This window comes from Prionailurus viverrinus, chromosome F1, assembly GCF_022837055.1.
Source record: "Prionailurus viverrinus isolate Anna chromosome F1, UM_Priviv_1.0, whole genome shotgun sequence".
Taxonomy (NCBI): domain Eukaryota; kingdom Metazoa; phylum Chordata; class Mammalia; order Carnivora; family Felidae; genus Prionailurus; species Prionailurus viverrinus.
Window position 1 is genome coordinate 21,007,597 of NC_062577.1, and position 16,955 is coordinate 21,024,551.

Here is a 16,955-nt window from a genome sequence, read left to right on the forward strand (position 1 = left end):
AGGTTACCCATGAGGGACAGCCACCTGATAATGAGAACACTCATGTTCTAAAATGTGATATATGGGAAGATTGAGGGAATGTCTTTTAAATGACTGACACTTGATTCATTTTAATTTTTAAACCCAAGTGGAATGCATTACTTAATAAATATTGGCTTTTACTATTATTAATAATGATCCTAGGTCTGGAATAATTTATATGCTCTTTCAGTTACTTAGTAAATAAATGCTGTCCTATTAGTAGACAAATGAACTAGACATTAAAAGCTCATTTTGGTTTTATGATTCTATTATGTCTTTTTTAATAGTAAAAATACCATTAAGAACTGTGAACGCTCAGGAGGCATTTACTTACAACTAACACATCATCATAGGAGATGTATACACACATTCTCTCTCCCTCTCTGTCTCTCTCTCCCCCTCTCTCCCTTCCACTCTCCGTCCCTCCTTCTGTCTCCCTTTCTCCCTCATCTCTCTCATACATTCAGAAACTTTGACATTTCCAACACAGGAATTGAAGTTTTGTTTTTATTTTCTGTCTCTATTTTACTATAAGGGAATTAGATCATTGGGCCACTTCTTCCAAATAGTTTCATGGAATGAGTTAATTACATGATGTAGCTCACGTTTATAGCAACTACTGAGATTATCTACAATAGGGGGCACTTAAAACCATCGAGCATTTTAGCTGCTTTTTCTTTTTGGTGAAGGGTAAGAGAAGGGTGAACAATTTGTTGCTATAAATACAGCAGATTGTTGTAAGGCTGTATCCTGTTTGGAAATGATCTCATCTAACATGTCTGTTGGTGGTTAGCAGTTTTCCACCACACGGAACAGGACTATTAAGATATGGCAGTGTTGTTAGAGAACCCTCAAAGTTAAAGCCACAAGGATTCTTCAGTGTCCATAAAGCAGGGTTTATGAGTGAGATATAATTGTCAAAGGTCTTAAATTCTAACCTTAATCTATATAAGGATTTGTTATAGGTCATCTTAGTTCTTATTTTTGTGCATTACTCTACTCCTGGGATTATTCTACTAGATAAATGGTGCTATGTGTACAATGAGGAATTAGAGATAAAGCCAGTTTTTTTTCCCTTTTTATTGATTTAGAATAGGAATAGATCAGAATAGATTGCTTTTGTAATGATGCTGCTTTAAAAAGGTTCAGGGGTGCCTGGGTATCTCAGTCAGTCAAGCGCCCAATTTTGGCTCAGGTCATCATCTCACGGTTCGTCAAGCCCCACCTTGGGTCCTGTACTGATGGTGCGGGGCCTGCTTGGGATTCTCTCTCTCTGCCCCTCCCCCCCCCACCCCCCCACCCCCCCACCCCCCCGCTTCTCTCGCTCTCAAAAATAAACAAAGAGTTTCCGGTGTGCAGTGGCATGCTTTTTTTATTGCCTTCTTCCTCCTCCTCACTCAGATAAACAATATAACTCTGAAACCATGAGCATATTTTACAGCTGCACTAACAGGGTGGCCATCAGCCAAATCTCACTACCAAACACTTGAAATGTGGCTAATCCAAAATGAAACATGCTGTTGGGCGTAAAATACACACATTCCAAAAACTTGGTACAAAAAAAGAGTATAAAATATCTCATTAATAATTTTTATATCGCTTATATGTTTTGGATATATTGCTTTACATAAAATATATTATTTTTTTAAGTTTATTTATTTTTGAGAGAGAGAGCAAGCATGAGCAGGGGAGGGGCAGAGAGAGAGAGAGGAGATAGAGAATCCCAAGCAGGCTCCACACTGTCAGCACAGTGCCTGACGTGGGGCTCAAACTCATAAACCATGAGATCATGACCTTAGCCGAAACCCAGAGTTGGACGCTCAACCGACTGAACCACCCAGGCACCCCTACCTTAAATATGTTATTAAATTAATCTTAACAGTTCCTTTTGACTTTTATGATGTGGCACTATAAAATTTACAATTGCGTGTGTGGTTTTCATTGTATTTCTACTGGACAGCACTGGTCTGGAGTCTCTTTGTGCTCCCACTTCCCCTTTCCATTACTACTCCAGAGGGAGCCTTTAAAACCAGTATTGATTACTGTCTGCAGCCTAGGGACAGATTTGCTTCTGTGTGTGTGTACGTGCGTTTGTGCACACATGTGAGTGCATGCATGCAGGCCAGAGAACGTTCAGTGGGAAGGATAAGGAACAGATAAGGACAGGAAGAGAAGTGAGCAGTTTCATTGGTCTGAGATGCCATCCACTCTCACTTAGAGTAAGGAAAGAGGAAAGGCTGAGTTAGCTCCCCACAAGGCAACTTTGTTCTTTTTTTTTTTTTAATGTTTTTATTTTATTTTTTGAGAGACAGAGACAGACAGAGTGCTAGTTGGAGAGGGGCAGAGAGAGAGAGACACAGAATCTGAAGCAGGCTCCAGGCTCTGAGCTGTCCGCACAGAGCCCAACACGGGGCTCAAACCCACGAAATGTGAGATCATGACCTGAGCTGAAGTCAGACTCTTAACTGACTGAGACATCCAGGTTCCCCAACTTTGCTCTTTTTTTAAAAACTAGGGTGAATCATTGCAACATTGGACTCATCTGAATTCAAATGTAAATACACAAAAAGCTTCTGTAACAGTACAGAAGCAAACATGAAGATTTAAGAATTATCATTGTCATCGCTTTCCTTAGTTAACGAAGGTAATTAAGAACTGACCTATATTCCAACTGGTAGTTCTGATTTGGGCCAAGGATGTAATGTGTTTTGTTCTTCAGCATTTTGTAAAAGAGGAGTTTCTGGCTGAGATGGAATCTTTTAAGGGCTTTCAGTTTAGACTCAAATACCCAAACTAGTATGGTGAGTTTTCTGGAGAACTGGAAGATTGCGTAAATCACAGTGCTTTTGTTAAATGTTTAATTAAGTGATACAAGGCAGATTTTATTTTTTCAAGGAAAAAATGGGGGGGGGGGTATGTTATAGACCACACATATATGAGCATCAAAGTTAATGATTCTGTGTTTTATAGAAGACAAATCAGTTTCACTGTAGTCTTATCATGGACAATAAAATGACAAACTTGAATAATTTCACTATTTCAGTCGCTTAATTAAATAGCCCATGTGGTAAGCCCAGTGGAAATAGCCACAAACTGAGCTGTTATTCAGGTTAATGGAAGGAGCAGAGGGGAGAGCAAAGAGATTCAGATCAGCGCTGTCCGCTAGAAATATAATGAAAGGCACGTATGTAATTTTTTTAAACTGAAGTATGACTGACACACAGCGTTGCATTAGTTTCAGGTGTACAGCATAGTGATTGGACAAATCCACACATGAGGCTGTGCTCACCACAAGTATAGCTACCATCTGTCACTATGCACCACTGTTACACTATCATTGACTATGCTCCATAAGCTCTACCATTCATCCCCGTGATGTATTCATTCTACAGCTGGAAGCCTGTATCTCCCTCTCCCCTTCACCCATTTTGCCCATCCCCCCCATTCCCTCCCCTCAGGCAACCATCAGTTTGTTCTCTGTATTTAAGGATCTGTTTCTGTGCTAGCTTTTTGTTTGTGTGCTTGTTCACTTGTTTTATTTCTTAGATCCCCCATATGAATGAAATCATATTGTATCTGTCTTTCCCTGTCTGACTTATTTCACTTAACATAATACCCTCTAGGTCCAACCATGTTGTTGCAAATGACACGATCTCATCCTTTCTTATGAGTAATATTCCTTATGAGTAATATTCCATTGTGTATCTATACCACATCTTCTTTGTCCATTCATCTACTGATGGACACTTGGGTTGCTTTCATCTCTTGACTATTGTAAATAATGCCTCAGTAAACATAGGGGTGCATATATCTTTCTGAATTACTGTTTTTGTTTTCTTTGGGTAAACACTCAGTATAACACATATGTTATTTAATATTTTCTAGTAGCCACATTAATTGGTGAAGCCCAGAGAAAGATGCATATTTGAGAGAGAGAGGTTTAGTGGGAAGAAAAGAATAAGGTGGTCCTGCAGCTGGATCCCCAAGTTAGATCTCTGTCATGAAAAACACTACCCCATGTTGATAAACTAACTGTATTTGCAGTTTATCACAAAATTACACTATTTCACAGTGAACAAGAAGACCTGAAAGCCTTTCATTTCAAATGTGATACATTAGGCCCAGAGAAGCAAAGTAACTTACCTCAACTCCCATAGACAAAGTGACACCACGTTTTGATTCCCAGCAGATAGTTGTCCCGCCATTCTGTGCTGCCTCTGTATCATTCAGCCATTTTTTCTTCGTTCGTTGGTCTGCTCAAAAGAACATTTGGTGCCAGGCACTGTGCTAAGGCATTGGGATACGGTGATGAATATGACAGTTCTTGTCCTCAAAGACATTATGGTGTAGGGGGACACAAATTTATCCAGTTGTGTCACCGATGAACCTCCAGCTTCTGATGCTTGTCACACTGTGTCAGTTGTCATGGCAAGCAGGGGACAGTAATAATACATTAAAGGACATTTGTGACAAGCCTAAAAGTGCTCCAAGATGTAAGGGTTTCTCCCTCCATTCATTGGAAAGAAAGCACTGGAAGGAGGCGTGCAGACCTATTCTGAGCAAACAACACAAAGCAATACCTTTAAGGAGAGGGAAAGAAGAATGAACTCTTCAGTTCATTTACTTTACAAACACCTCAGCGTGGATCCTGAATGTCTGGACCATGGAATGTGCCATGATTTGGCAGTTGCCGGTGCTCATAAGGGTTCTCAGATTCCAAGAGGCGAACTGCCACAGGACCATTTGGACTTCAGAAAGGCAAATCTTGCTCATGGTCACGAGAGGATTGGTATTAAAAAAAAAGTTATTAGATCACCACAGATCTTCCTAAGGATAATAGTATAACATTTCATAAAGTTTGAGCTACAAATACAAAATCCTCCATATCTCACTTTTTATTTCTTATGCATTCCCTTTCAATCACATGGGTGAATATTTACATTGCTTAATCAGGATGTATGTATAATTTTATAATCTTGTTTTCGCAGTGAAAATTCTCTTCAAACTACTTTTCCATGATGCAGATGAGTCATCATAATCATTATTTTAGTGACTGCGTAATATTCCATTCAGTAATCTTATCAAGCTTTGCTTAAATTTGTTATTAGCTAAGTTATTAAGCAAGATGCTCCTTGGACTTTACTGAAAATAATTGTGAACGCTTCGGGTTTTCATGACAAAATTGAATATTTACCTATAAAGATCCCTTAGTGAGACAGTGTATGCTAATGCAGTTATAGGTTTTCAACCACCACAACAGCAAGATGCTTTCCAAGTATCTTTGGTTTGAAGCAATTATGCAAGACGGGTACACACTGTGGGCTCAGTTAACCTAGAAATTCAAAAGAACTCTGTTGGCAGCATTGCCCTTTCTTGTAATAGGTCAGGAATGTAGACACTATTTTTATTGGTACCTGATTGCTAAAGTCCCCAGTTTAAAAAAAAAATTTTTAATGTTTATTTATTTTTGAGAGAGAGGGAGAGAGAGAGTGCAAGCAGGGGAGGAGCAGAGAGAGAGAGAGGGAGACCCAGAGTCTGAAGTAGGCTCCAGGCTCCGAGCTGTCAGCACAGAGCTCCACGCGGGGCTCAAACCCATGAACCGTGAGATCATGACCTGAGCCGAAGTCGGACACTTAACCGACTGAGCCACCCAGGCTCCCCTAAAGTTCCCAGTGTTTAAAAAATGATCTGGCCCCTAAGAACCTGAGGACTAAGTTATAGATGGCCTCTCCAGACCTAAGGAGAAGGCCATTCAATTAACCAGTCTTACCCTCCTCTTCAGAGCAGGCAGTGCGCTTCCAGGAAGCTGTAGCTGCCATCCCTAGTTCTCAGGGAGGGAATGGAGCTTGGGGCAGTTCCGAGTTTTTAGGTCTTTGGGGAAAGGTTACTGATAAGGAAACATATTTTATCCTAGACAAAAGTTGTTACAACTTGTGCTGTAGTTAGATGTTTTAAGTAAGGTGAGGCCCTTTTTGAGGTCTGTATAGGACTAGAACCTTATTTCCTGCTTCTTATTTTTACTCTCCTTTGATGACCCAATGAAATGAGTTATGTATTTATATGACCTTGGGTAATGACTTCAACTTCTTTGATTTTGAGTTTTTCCATTTGCTACCTAGGAATGATTACATCTGGCTTACCTGTCTCATGAGATAGCTGTAAGACTCAAATGAGATGTAAACTGTAAGAACTTCTGACAAGTGCAAGCTGGATGCTATTATTAATCATTGGTAATGACGATGAGTGGAAAATCCCCAGATAGCATCGGCAGACGGTGCTATACTCTGTGGGTGTATCAGGCTAGGACATGATAAAGTGATGCCAGTTAACCCCAGTGATTTGTTCTCTAACGTAAACCTGGCCAAGTCCTTCCCCTGTCTGCCTTACTTGTAGAAAGCGTCCTCCCACCGACGTGGGTAAGATTACACAAGGTGTTTTGAGCTCACAAGACAAAGGTCATCCATAGATGCAGTCAGGAAGAATTTCCCTAACGTTTTTGTGTACTGCAGTGACAATTATAATAAGACCCATGTGTAAACAATCATCTCCAGGAATAAGAGAAAGTGTCATCAAAAATGAAGGGCAAGTCTGTGGCTAGAGGAGCATCTTCCTTATTTATCTGAAAACTCAAGCTTGCTTGAAATTGTGTCCAGGCTGCGTGGTCACGTTTTGCCTGCAGGGAGTAAGCCACACAACTCCCCACAAGGGCAGCGATATGCACGTGACCCAGTTTCTGTGGTCTGAGCTGAAAGATTACCCGCGCATGTGCACTGCCTCAACTGCCTGTGCACATTACATAGTGACGTCTTCCTACAATTCACGTTTTAAAGAGGAAATTAGATCGTTTTCATTTAAGTTTTGGGGCATGATTATTTTTTTCCTTTGAGATCATTTCAGCAGGATCTCCACGAATAGTTACTAGGATATTGGAAGACCGTTCTGCACTTGCTGTCTTCAAATACGAATCTCCCCCATCTAAAGACATAAATGTTTGTCCTGGGCATATAGGAAATCATTGATTGTGTTATTGTTCTCCTGGCCTGACTCTGCCCAGGTATCTAACACGGATAGGGTGACAGATCAACTCTTTCAGGTCCATGGAAAGCATGTTCAGTGAACACAGCTTCAGGACACAGACCATCTTCATGGTATTTAGAGGGAAGCAAATATTCTCTCCTCCCTTATCAGGATTTTGATGACACCATCCTTACTGTTTGAAAGAGAGAGGAGTGGGGTCATTTTTATTTTTTTAAGGCTTTGAAAAAACTTAAAGTAAATGGGATTGTTTATGCTAAGGAAAAGAAGGCTGCCACACAGAAGACATAGTCTATATATCAACTGAGTACCAAAAAAGAGAAAATGGGATTCAACCAGGGTCACAAGTGAGGATTTATGTCTGGGCAGTGATGATTGCCCTCAATGGATAGAGTTCTAGTTGTTTGAAATGATGTCTGTATGAACCTGCCCAAAGTATTTCCTTATCCACATACCTTTTGACAGAGCTTCATTGTAGTACTATTTTTATACATCACTTTAAGAACAAGGGTTCTTTTGTGTTAAGTGAGTGAGCAGTCGACAGAGGGGACATTTCCTAACCTGATAATGAGGGAATAAGTTCATCAAGATACTAATAAGCATTCAAAAGTTATGGTCTTCTATTGTATCTTTTTCTTCTATGCAATTTGTGTTTTCTCAAAATCTATAGTTTATAAACCACTTGCAACAGAATTTGCTGAACAGCTTTTTAAATGCAGATTCCTAGAGCAAGATCAAGAATTGCATTTTTAATGCTTATTTATTTTTGAGAGAGAGAGAGAGTGCAAGCCAGGGAGGGGCAGAGAGAGAGAGTCCAAAGCAGGCTTCAGGCTCTGAGCTGTCAACACAGAGCCTGATGCGGGTCTTGAACCCACAAACCATGAGATCATGACCCGAGCCAAAGTCAGACGCTTAACCGACTGAGCTACCCAGGCGCTCCCTCCAAGAATTGCATTTTTAACAAGCACATAGGTGATTCTGATGTTTGAGAACCACTCCCCTTATTTTGGGTAGAGGAATGGTTCTCAAGGTGTGCCCCTGTACCTAAAGCATCGGCATCATCTGGGAGCTCATTAGAAAAGCAAATTCTTGGACTCCGCCCTGTACCTTACTGTATCTGAAAAGTCTGGGGGTGAAGCTCAGCAATCCGTTTTTCTGATCCTCACCAAAGTCCGAGAAGCACGGGGGTAGAGTATGTCAATTCCCTTCAGTACCTCTTTACAACAGTAAGAAAGAGACTTATTAAGAGAGAATCTGATTCATTTGTGACACTTGGGTCTTATCTGGAACCAAGAAATCTTGGTTTGAGGTGCCTGGGTGGCTCAGTTGGTTTCGGCTCAGGTTGTGATCCCAGGGTCCTGGGATGGAGCCCCACGTTGGGCATTGTGCTTAAGATTCTCTCCCTCTCCCCCTTCCCCTCCCCTCCTCCTTCCCTCCCCCTCCCTCTCCCCTCCTTCTCCCTCTTCCCTTCTTCCCCACTGCTTGTGCTGTTGAAAAGAAGGAAGGAAGGAAGGGAGGGAGGAAGGAAGGAAGGAAGGAATCTTGGTTTAGACAGAACTTTAAAAGGAAATTTAATCTTGCCCTCCCTCTAGTATTTAAATTCCTTCCCTCCCTCCATCCCTCCCTCCATTCCTCCCTCCCTTCCTTCCCTCTCTCCCTCTATCTCCCTCGCTCTCTCCCTCCCCCTTTCCCCCTTTCCCCACTCCATCTCTCTTTTTCTCTCTCTTTCTTATGTGCCAGGCACTGGGCTACGGATTGAGGATACAGTGGTGAATGCAAACTACAGAGAAAGTTCCTGTCCTCTTGGAACTTACAGGCTAGGGGAAGGCATATTTCAAATGATTACACTAATAACTATGAAATTATAATTATTGTAAGTGCTATGGTGAGGAGGCACATGATGTTCTGAGAGTGTATAAGACGGGGTTTGAGCATGTCTGCATACCTTCTACAAGGCAGCTCAGCCCAGATGGAGCACTTCCTCTTGAGGGAGAATTCTGACACCCAGTTGGAGCCTGCCTCACTCTAAGATACATATAAGTGTTAGAAATCTGTTCCCTATTTAAGTGAAAATATGCCACACTGTGCTTTGGACCATGCAGACCTGACTGTGTATCTGAATCTACATGGAACAAGTCCAGTGTTCTTTTACGTTGCAGATCTTCACATAGATGATGAAGATCTCTTTCCTCGAGGTTTTTTCTTTTCAAGGCTGTGAGACTCCTCATTTATTTGGTCTCCTTCAGAAGCACTCCACTTTTTAAAAAGATGTTTGTAAAATATTCTGCTTCTCAGCATCAACTAGAAGTGTGTAATGATAATTTCTTAGGAGCGTATCTCAGATTCCATCTATGACTTTCCTTGTCCTGATTATGCTCCACAGTCCCATGGCCCAACCTCACCTGCCCTGTGTACAACTGCATCACATCACTAACTTGCACTGGGCTCGCAGTTAAGTGAAACCCTGGGCTTATCTAGCTTGCTTTTTTTAAGTAATTGAAAATGTTTTAAGGGCAGTGCCCTCAAGATTTTCCTCTAGGATGTCAGCCCTTTAACCAGCAGCCGTCACTGAGGTTGTTTAGTCGATTATGTGTACTGGCATTATCAACCAATCTAAATATCTTCAGTGTGTCAATCAAAAGCATATAAAGCTTTAAGAATTGCCTTGCTAGAATCTAGATGCAGGATGTCTCCAACAGCCTTCTAATCTGCCAATCTAGTATGTCGGTGTGAAGGAAATGGGCTAGTCTGTCTTCACTTGTTCTAGTAATCACCACTTCCTTTTCTCTGTTGACAAACAGTCTTTTAATATTTATTGACATATCAAGATTCATGAGATGCACTGCTTTTAATCAAATGAGGCATGCAGCCTTTTCCTATGTGATTCAAAACTTCTATCAAAACATCTTCACTGGAACACCTTTCTGCCATCTGTTTGAGAAGCCATTTATATCCTCAGAGTGAGTTCTGTATCTTTGTATTTTCACCTAGAGCAACACCGTTATAACTCATCTTCAGGTGCCTGGATCTCCGTGAAGCACACATTTTTTTCTTGACCTATTCCTCTTCTCTTCTTGGCAGCTCTGTATCCACTAACGCAAATAAGATTTGGTCAGCAGATATATGTTTTAGTCTAGTAGTTTACGAAATATAATTCAGGGACTTCTAAGTAATCTTGGGGCTAGTGCTCATGAGTTATCATTTATAATATGGCAATAAATATTTGCTTAGGTCATGAATAAATTTTTAAAATAAAAACTTTTATTACCATTTCGTTAGGATGGACCCCATTCATTTTTAATTGCACCGTAGTATTTTCTTTTGTTCTGTTTTTAAGAATGTCACATTCTGTCTGGCCTTCAGTTTGCTCACTTGTTAAACGAGTGGTTGAACTAGATGATCCTATGGTATATTCAAACTCTATAATTAAATGGTTCTAAACCTTGATAAGGAAAGGACATTTAACGCAATTTGAAAGTTAAACCACAATACACACACATATACATGCATGTGCAAACATACACACATGTACATGTGCATACATATCAAACTGGTGAGACCGCATCAATGTCAATTTCCTGGTGGTGATATTGTGCTATGGTTTTGCAAGATATTCCTGTTAGGAGAAATGGGGTGAAGGGTATATTGGATATCTCTGTATTATTTCTTTTAAGAACACATGAATCTACAATTACCTCAAAATAAAAAGTTTTAAAAAATTAAACCATAGACTGTGTAACAGGACTTTGGAAGTAAGAGTAGGCCTTTCTTGACCACATATTAGCTTAAACAAATTATTCAACCTTCCTGAAGTCAGTTTCTTTCTCAGCCTTAAAGTGGGAATATTAAGCGGCACCTGGGTGGCTCAGTCTGTTAAGCATCCAACTTCAGCTCAGGTCACGATCTCATGGTTCCTGGGTCTGAGCCCCACATTGGGCTCTCTGCTGTCAGCACAGAGCCTGCTTGGGATCGTCTGTCTCCCTCTCTATCTGCCCCTCCCCAACTTGCACTCCCTCTCTCTCAAAAATGAACATTTAAAAAATTTAAAACTGGGACTATTAATCCTTACCTAATGGGATGGCTGGAAGGATTATGTGAGATGGTGTGTATAAACATTGGCTTATACTTCTATTGTTAGTATTCAATAAATGTTGGTTACTTGCCACTGTACTTCTTCTCCTTTGTTCTAGAGAAGAAACTAGGGCAAACGGACTTACTGCAGCTCTCCCAGAAAAGACGACATACGACCTGAAGCTAAAGACAATTTCGAAGTATACATTAGTGACATGAACCCCATAGCAGTGTAGTGAGTAATGCAGTTACATAACTTTTACAGATCACCAGGCAGATCAGCTAACATGGCTTGGCGCAGTGAACCGATAAAATAAAATAACAACGCAGCTTCCAAACCCAGCCTGAGTCAGGGAGTCCCGACACAGCAGCCAGAGTCAAAATCCAGAATGACTGCCTAGGCCTTAGAGCTTTGGTGTTTCAGTTGACTCAGACATGCTGTAAATCTGTGTAAGGGGTGGGGGGGAAACAAAAGCTGGCCCCCTGAATAACTCTTCCCCAAGGGGCATAGAGAAGCTTTCTTTTCCTTGCAGAATCCTTAATCATGTCTCCCAAATAGGAGTTTCCCATGCAACTGCACAGATGCGAAAAAGGGAGAGACTAAGGAGAATAGACATGTCTTGGTCCTGAGGATGTGATAGTTGAATGGATGGCCAAGATGTCTCTCCCACATATCTTCTGAAATGTTTAGAATTTCCCAGGGATCTGTCCTTGCCCCTGATCTGATGAATGTTGTTATCAGTCAGTTGGATAAAACACAGAAAGTAAGCCCACCAAAATAGTTGAATGTTACAGAGGTGAAAGGGAGTTTGGGAACAATTATAATTTTTAAATGATTTTGGCAGGCTGTGGGGCACTGATTTGATCACAGTAAGTTGTAATTTATTAGGGGCAGTGTTAAAACCTGTACTTCAAAACCAAAAGCCGAAGTACGGGTTAGGAAAGGATTAAACTGACAGGGGTTTTATACAAAAAAAGTTGTAGGATCTTATGTGACTGTAAGAAAGGTATGAGTCAATGGTGTGATGTATTTGTATTTTAGAAAGGAAGTTAGGGACCAAAAAAAAGGAACGTAATCTTTCTACTTTACATAACTTACACAAGTTGAAAAATACTCAGTGGGTTGTATTCAGTGTGGGCCAAATTTAAGAAAGATATTGACTAAATGGAATTGGTTACTAAGGGAAGGAAAGAAAAGGTAGGGCTGAATTTAAAGGATCCCCAAAACTATATTGTTTAAAAAACGGTTGAGGGAAAATGAGGATATTCAGCTATTCTTTTAGAGTTGCCCTACAGAAGAGGACAAGTAAACTTGTCTATTTTGCTCTGAAAATCAGAAATGGGATTAATGAGAGTTCATGGAAACAGATTTTGGCTCAATACAAGGAAAATTTTTCAAATAATTAGAGCAGTTCCATGACTATTTCACTAAATTGTGAGTTTCCTGTCACTGGAAATATTCAAGCCGAGGCCAGATGAGTGTCTGGGATTCTGAGGGCTTCTAGCATTGAATGAGAGCTTAGGGTAGGTGACCTTTAAGACCACTTTCAGCTCTCTTAGTCTGTGATTTAAGTAAGCATGAATGCCAAGGCCGCTTATGACATGCCAGAGCTACTTTTTCAACTCTTGGCTCTGATTCTGACCAGCTGTGTGACCTTTGGCTAAGAAATTAACCATTTTTTGTTCCAATTTCCTCAGCCATAAAATGAGGGATCTGGATTTAATGATACCTAAGTTCTCCGCAACTTCATAATTACAGCCTGTTGGAAAAGTAGAGTTGGAGCTGATACCTGCCATTTTTCTAAGTCAGCTTACACGGAGAAGACTTAACAAGCAAAGGCCATTGTTGATTCTGGGGACCATTGGACTAAACTCTCAGTTGCTTGTTGGCAGGAGAGTGGACGATTGTGATCCTGGGATTTGTTCTCATGAGATCTGTGGCAGGAAGTTGATCAAATAACTGATAATCCGGTTTCTCTCAAACACCTGTACATTCTGGCTGAGTTCAGCGATGCCTTTGCAAAGAACTTAGAAGAAATGAAGGTCACATTACTATTGCAATACAGTTCTGTCTCTTACAAAGCACACCTTTGTTCTTCATTTCCTTAATGATCTGGCAGTTGCTGTTGAGCTTGGCTTACAATAACAAGAACCAATATCCATAAAACAACTTGCTATGTGGCAGATACTGTCCTAAAAGTTTTGTATAAATTAATTTACCTAATCAGTTTATAACCTGAAAATCTAACGATGAATCAGTAGGTTAGATCCTTTTTTCCCCTATGGTCAAGGAGTAGTTAAAATGCAGTTTAAATCTATCCTAATGGTAGAAAGTCCAGAATTCAGATCCCTGCCCTCATTCTTTCAGGCTTCATTGCTGGTGTTCAATTACTATAATTTCCTGTGTGGTTCATTTGATTACTAACCCTTTTCTTCTCTGCCTGTATGAAGGTGCTTCATCCACCGCTACTATATTCCAGCTCCCCATTTTCCTCTTGGACTTCTCTCTGACTCCCACATCATTGTCTCCACATTCCATTTCTTCAGTTATTTTTTCCAGAAGTTTTTGAAAACACAACTATAGTGGGAATGCTATAGTTTGCTTTGATAGAGTAATAGAAGGTAGGAGTAGGATTTCAAATACCTCCTTTGGTTGCTGAGGTTAGTGGGGGAAGAAATAAGTAAATTTATGCTTTTGGTAAAGACATGAATTTAAAACCTTATTCTGAGGTTCGCAGGTCTGGCAGTACTCACTCCATCCAAGTACCACATTTTCTTCCATGTCTTTGTTTCCTGAGGTTGGAAATGAAAACAGCTGTTAAAAATAAGAGCTCATGAGTCAATCTTGAATCTCAGTGTAGCAATTACAGTTTCCATCTCTGTTGGTAAAGTCCCTCCCAGTGTACTGAGCTCCATATCACAGCCCCCTTGTTGTCAATTTTATACCAAGACTTCAATTTGTGTTTTCCAAGCCTCAAAGATTAAACACTAAATCATTTGCCAAACCAGAAAAAATAACAAGGAAGAAATACATCAATTTAAAAACTTGATTCTCAGACATGCTCTTTTTCTGATTTAGAGCTTGAGCAGAACTCTATGTCAATATTAGAAATGTCAGTTACTGTCCCACATTTTTGAAGGTGGAACTTCTGGGCTTTGTGGTATCCTCACTGTGGAGAATTTTGCTTGAACTCTTTTTCATTTAAAAAAAAATTTTTTTAAGTGTTTATTTTTAAGAGAGAGAGAGGTGGGTGGTGGTGGGAGAGGTGGAATGGGGATGGGGGGAGGGACAGCGAAAGAAGGGAGGGACAGTAGATCCAAAGTGGGCTCCATGCTGACAGTGGGGCTCAGACTCAGGAACCATGAGATCATGACCTTAGCCGAAGTTGCACACTTAACTGACTGAGCCACCCAGGCACCCCTGCTTGAAAATCTTATCAAGGCTAGCCTTGAATTGTATTTTCCCTTTTCCAAGTTCCTGAGGCTTATGACCTCGTAAATAAATCTCAATGTAGTCATCTACAGCCTATTAATTGATTGTCACCTTCTGGAGCACATTGATCCTTTTTTAGTTCAGCCTCGTCCCACTTAGCAACCATTCATTCCTTGACTGAGTAATCCCATTGTCTGAAGCTCCGAATGTCCCCAGTGAATCAGCTGCCTTGAACTGACCAATCTAATTTGCCCTATAAAGGCAGATCATATGCTGTTAGCAAGAGAGCTTCATGTTCTAGAGGAGAGGCTGGAGGCAAGAGACTTGGCCCTTTCAGTCACTTCATTTTGCCTTATTTCCCCTAAGATTTGATTTATTTACTGTTCTATTCTTTATTATTAGATTATTTAAAAAATTTATTCCCCTGCAAAGATTTTTATAATTCTGTTATCATTGTATCCTCTAACAGATATTTTGTGCATTGAAAATTGCCTCAGTAGTTTGGGCTACTATAACAAAAATACTGTAAGTCCAAGATCAAAGCACCCGCAGATCCAGTGTTTGGAGAGAGAGCCAAAAGTGGGGGAAGAGCTCTCTTCTTATAAAGGCACTAATCCCATCATGATAAGGGCAGTAATCCCAACATACCTTTGTGACCTGATTACCTCACAAAGTCTCTAGCTGCAAATATCATACTGGGGATTAGGGTTTCAAACTATGACTTCTGGGGGGCACAAACCATTCAGTCCCTCGCAGAATTTTTGCATTCGTGGTGTGATTTGTGGAATTCTGGGAAGGCTGTTGAGCCCCTGCTTCCTCGACTACACTTAAAATCCTGCATTAAACATTACCTCTCAGATATAACACCTTTTAAAATCTAATCTGTTTGGAAGGGCAAAACCATAAAACTAATATGTGAAGTAGTATAGCATAGTGCTGGCATAGCATAGTGTATTCTGACTGGGATCAGAATACCTGAGTTCACCCGCTTGCTAGCTGTATGACCTTAAGCAATTAATTAATCTTTCTGGGCTTTTGGAGCATCTGTATAGTCGACAGGATAATAGCACTCACCTCACAGGTTTTTTGGGTTTTGGTTTTTAAATTTTTTTTAGTCTTTATTTATTTTTGAGAGAGAGAGAGAGAGCACAAGCAGGGGAGGGGCAGAGAGGGAGACACAGAATCTAATGCAGACTCCAGGCTCTGAGCTGTCAGCACAGAGCCCGACGCGGGGCTCGAACTCATGGACCGCGAGATCATGACCTGAGCCGAAGTCGGATGCTCAACCGACTGAGCCACCCAGGTGCCCTGTTACCTCACAGGTTTTTGTAAGGTTTCAGTGAAATGTGTAACATGTTTAGAAGAATAGTATCTTGCTATATAAAGTGTTAGAAACTGTCATCCTTTATTTGCATAAATCAGCATATTTGACAGCAACTTGATAATAAGTCACAAAGAAATCGGAGTTTTGTTCAGGGAACTGGGAGTGGATACTGTGGATACCAGAGGCCCTGGTAAAGAATGGTCTGCCTTAGTGAGGTGCTACGGTTGGAGGCATAGAGCCACTAGGTGCCTAGGTGCCCAAGGGAAACATTTATAAGAGAGAAACAAATGGGGCTAGATCTGCTTCTAGTCCTAACCAGTATGCCCAGTAACTGATGGAATTAATCAGCTGCTTTGGTGGTGAGCAAGCAAGGGGACACACATCTGCAGATGAACTTTGAATTCAGGATCTGCTTCATTTTTCTGTGTCTCGTAATTCTATCCCTCATAATATTCAGGTAACATTAGGTCTCTGAACCATGACACTCGAAGAACCATGGTAAACTGTAGAAGTATTTTTCTTTGCTAAGTGCCCTTGCCTCTTTCTTTTAGATTACATGAAGCAGACGACATTTGAAGCCCAAGCCTTTCTAGAAGCTGTGCAGTTCTTCCGGCAGGAGAAGGGACACTATGGCTCGTGGGAAATGATCACTGGGGATGAAGTCCAGGTAACATGGGCTCAGAATTTGGGGTTCTCTTCTCTGTCTGTGTGTAGGAGGTGAGGGTCAGGATAAATAACCACACACAAAAAAGTGGAAGATGTGGTTCCGAAGGCCATTTCTCTCATTGTCTAGATGCATTTGATCCACAGAGTATTGGGCACCATCTGCAAACACCTCCAGACCAGGAGCAAAACAGGACAGTATAAAAACAGGGCAACCGCAACGAGGAGCTTCCATTATTTTCTAAAAAAAATTCGTTTTAATGTTTATTTTTGACAGAGAGACAGAGCATGAGTGGGGGAGGGGCAGAGAGAGAGGGAGACACAGAATCCGAAGCAGGCTCCAGGCTCCGAGCTGTCAGCACAGAGCCCGAAGGGGCTCGAACCCATAGACCGCGAGATCATGACCTG

At 40.9% G+C, this 16,955-nt stretch overlaps 1 protein-coding gene across 1 annotated transcript in view; it reads left to right on the forward strand.

Annotated features, from left to right (window-relative positions):
* The window catches only part of NIBAN1 (niban apoptosis regulator 1), a 151,584-nt gene that overhangs the window by 105,497 nt on the left and 29,132 nt on the right, over positions 1-16,955 (forward strand). The window contains exon 6 of the mRNA XM_047840839.1: positions 16,436-16,551. Coding sequence (XP_047696795.1) covers positions 16,436-16,551 — 116 coding nt within the window. The remainder of the gene's footprint in view (positions 1-16,435; positions 16,552-16,955) is intronic.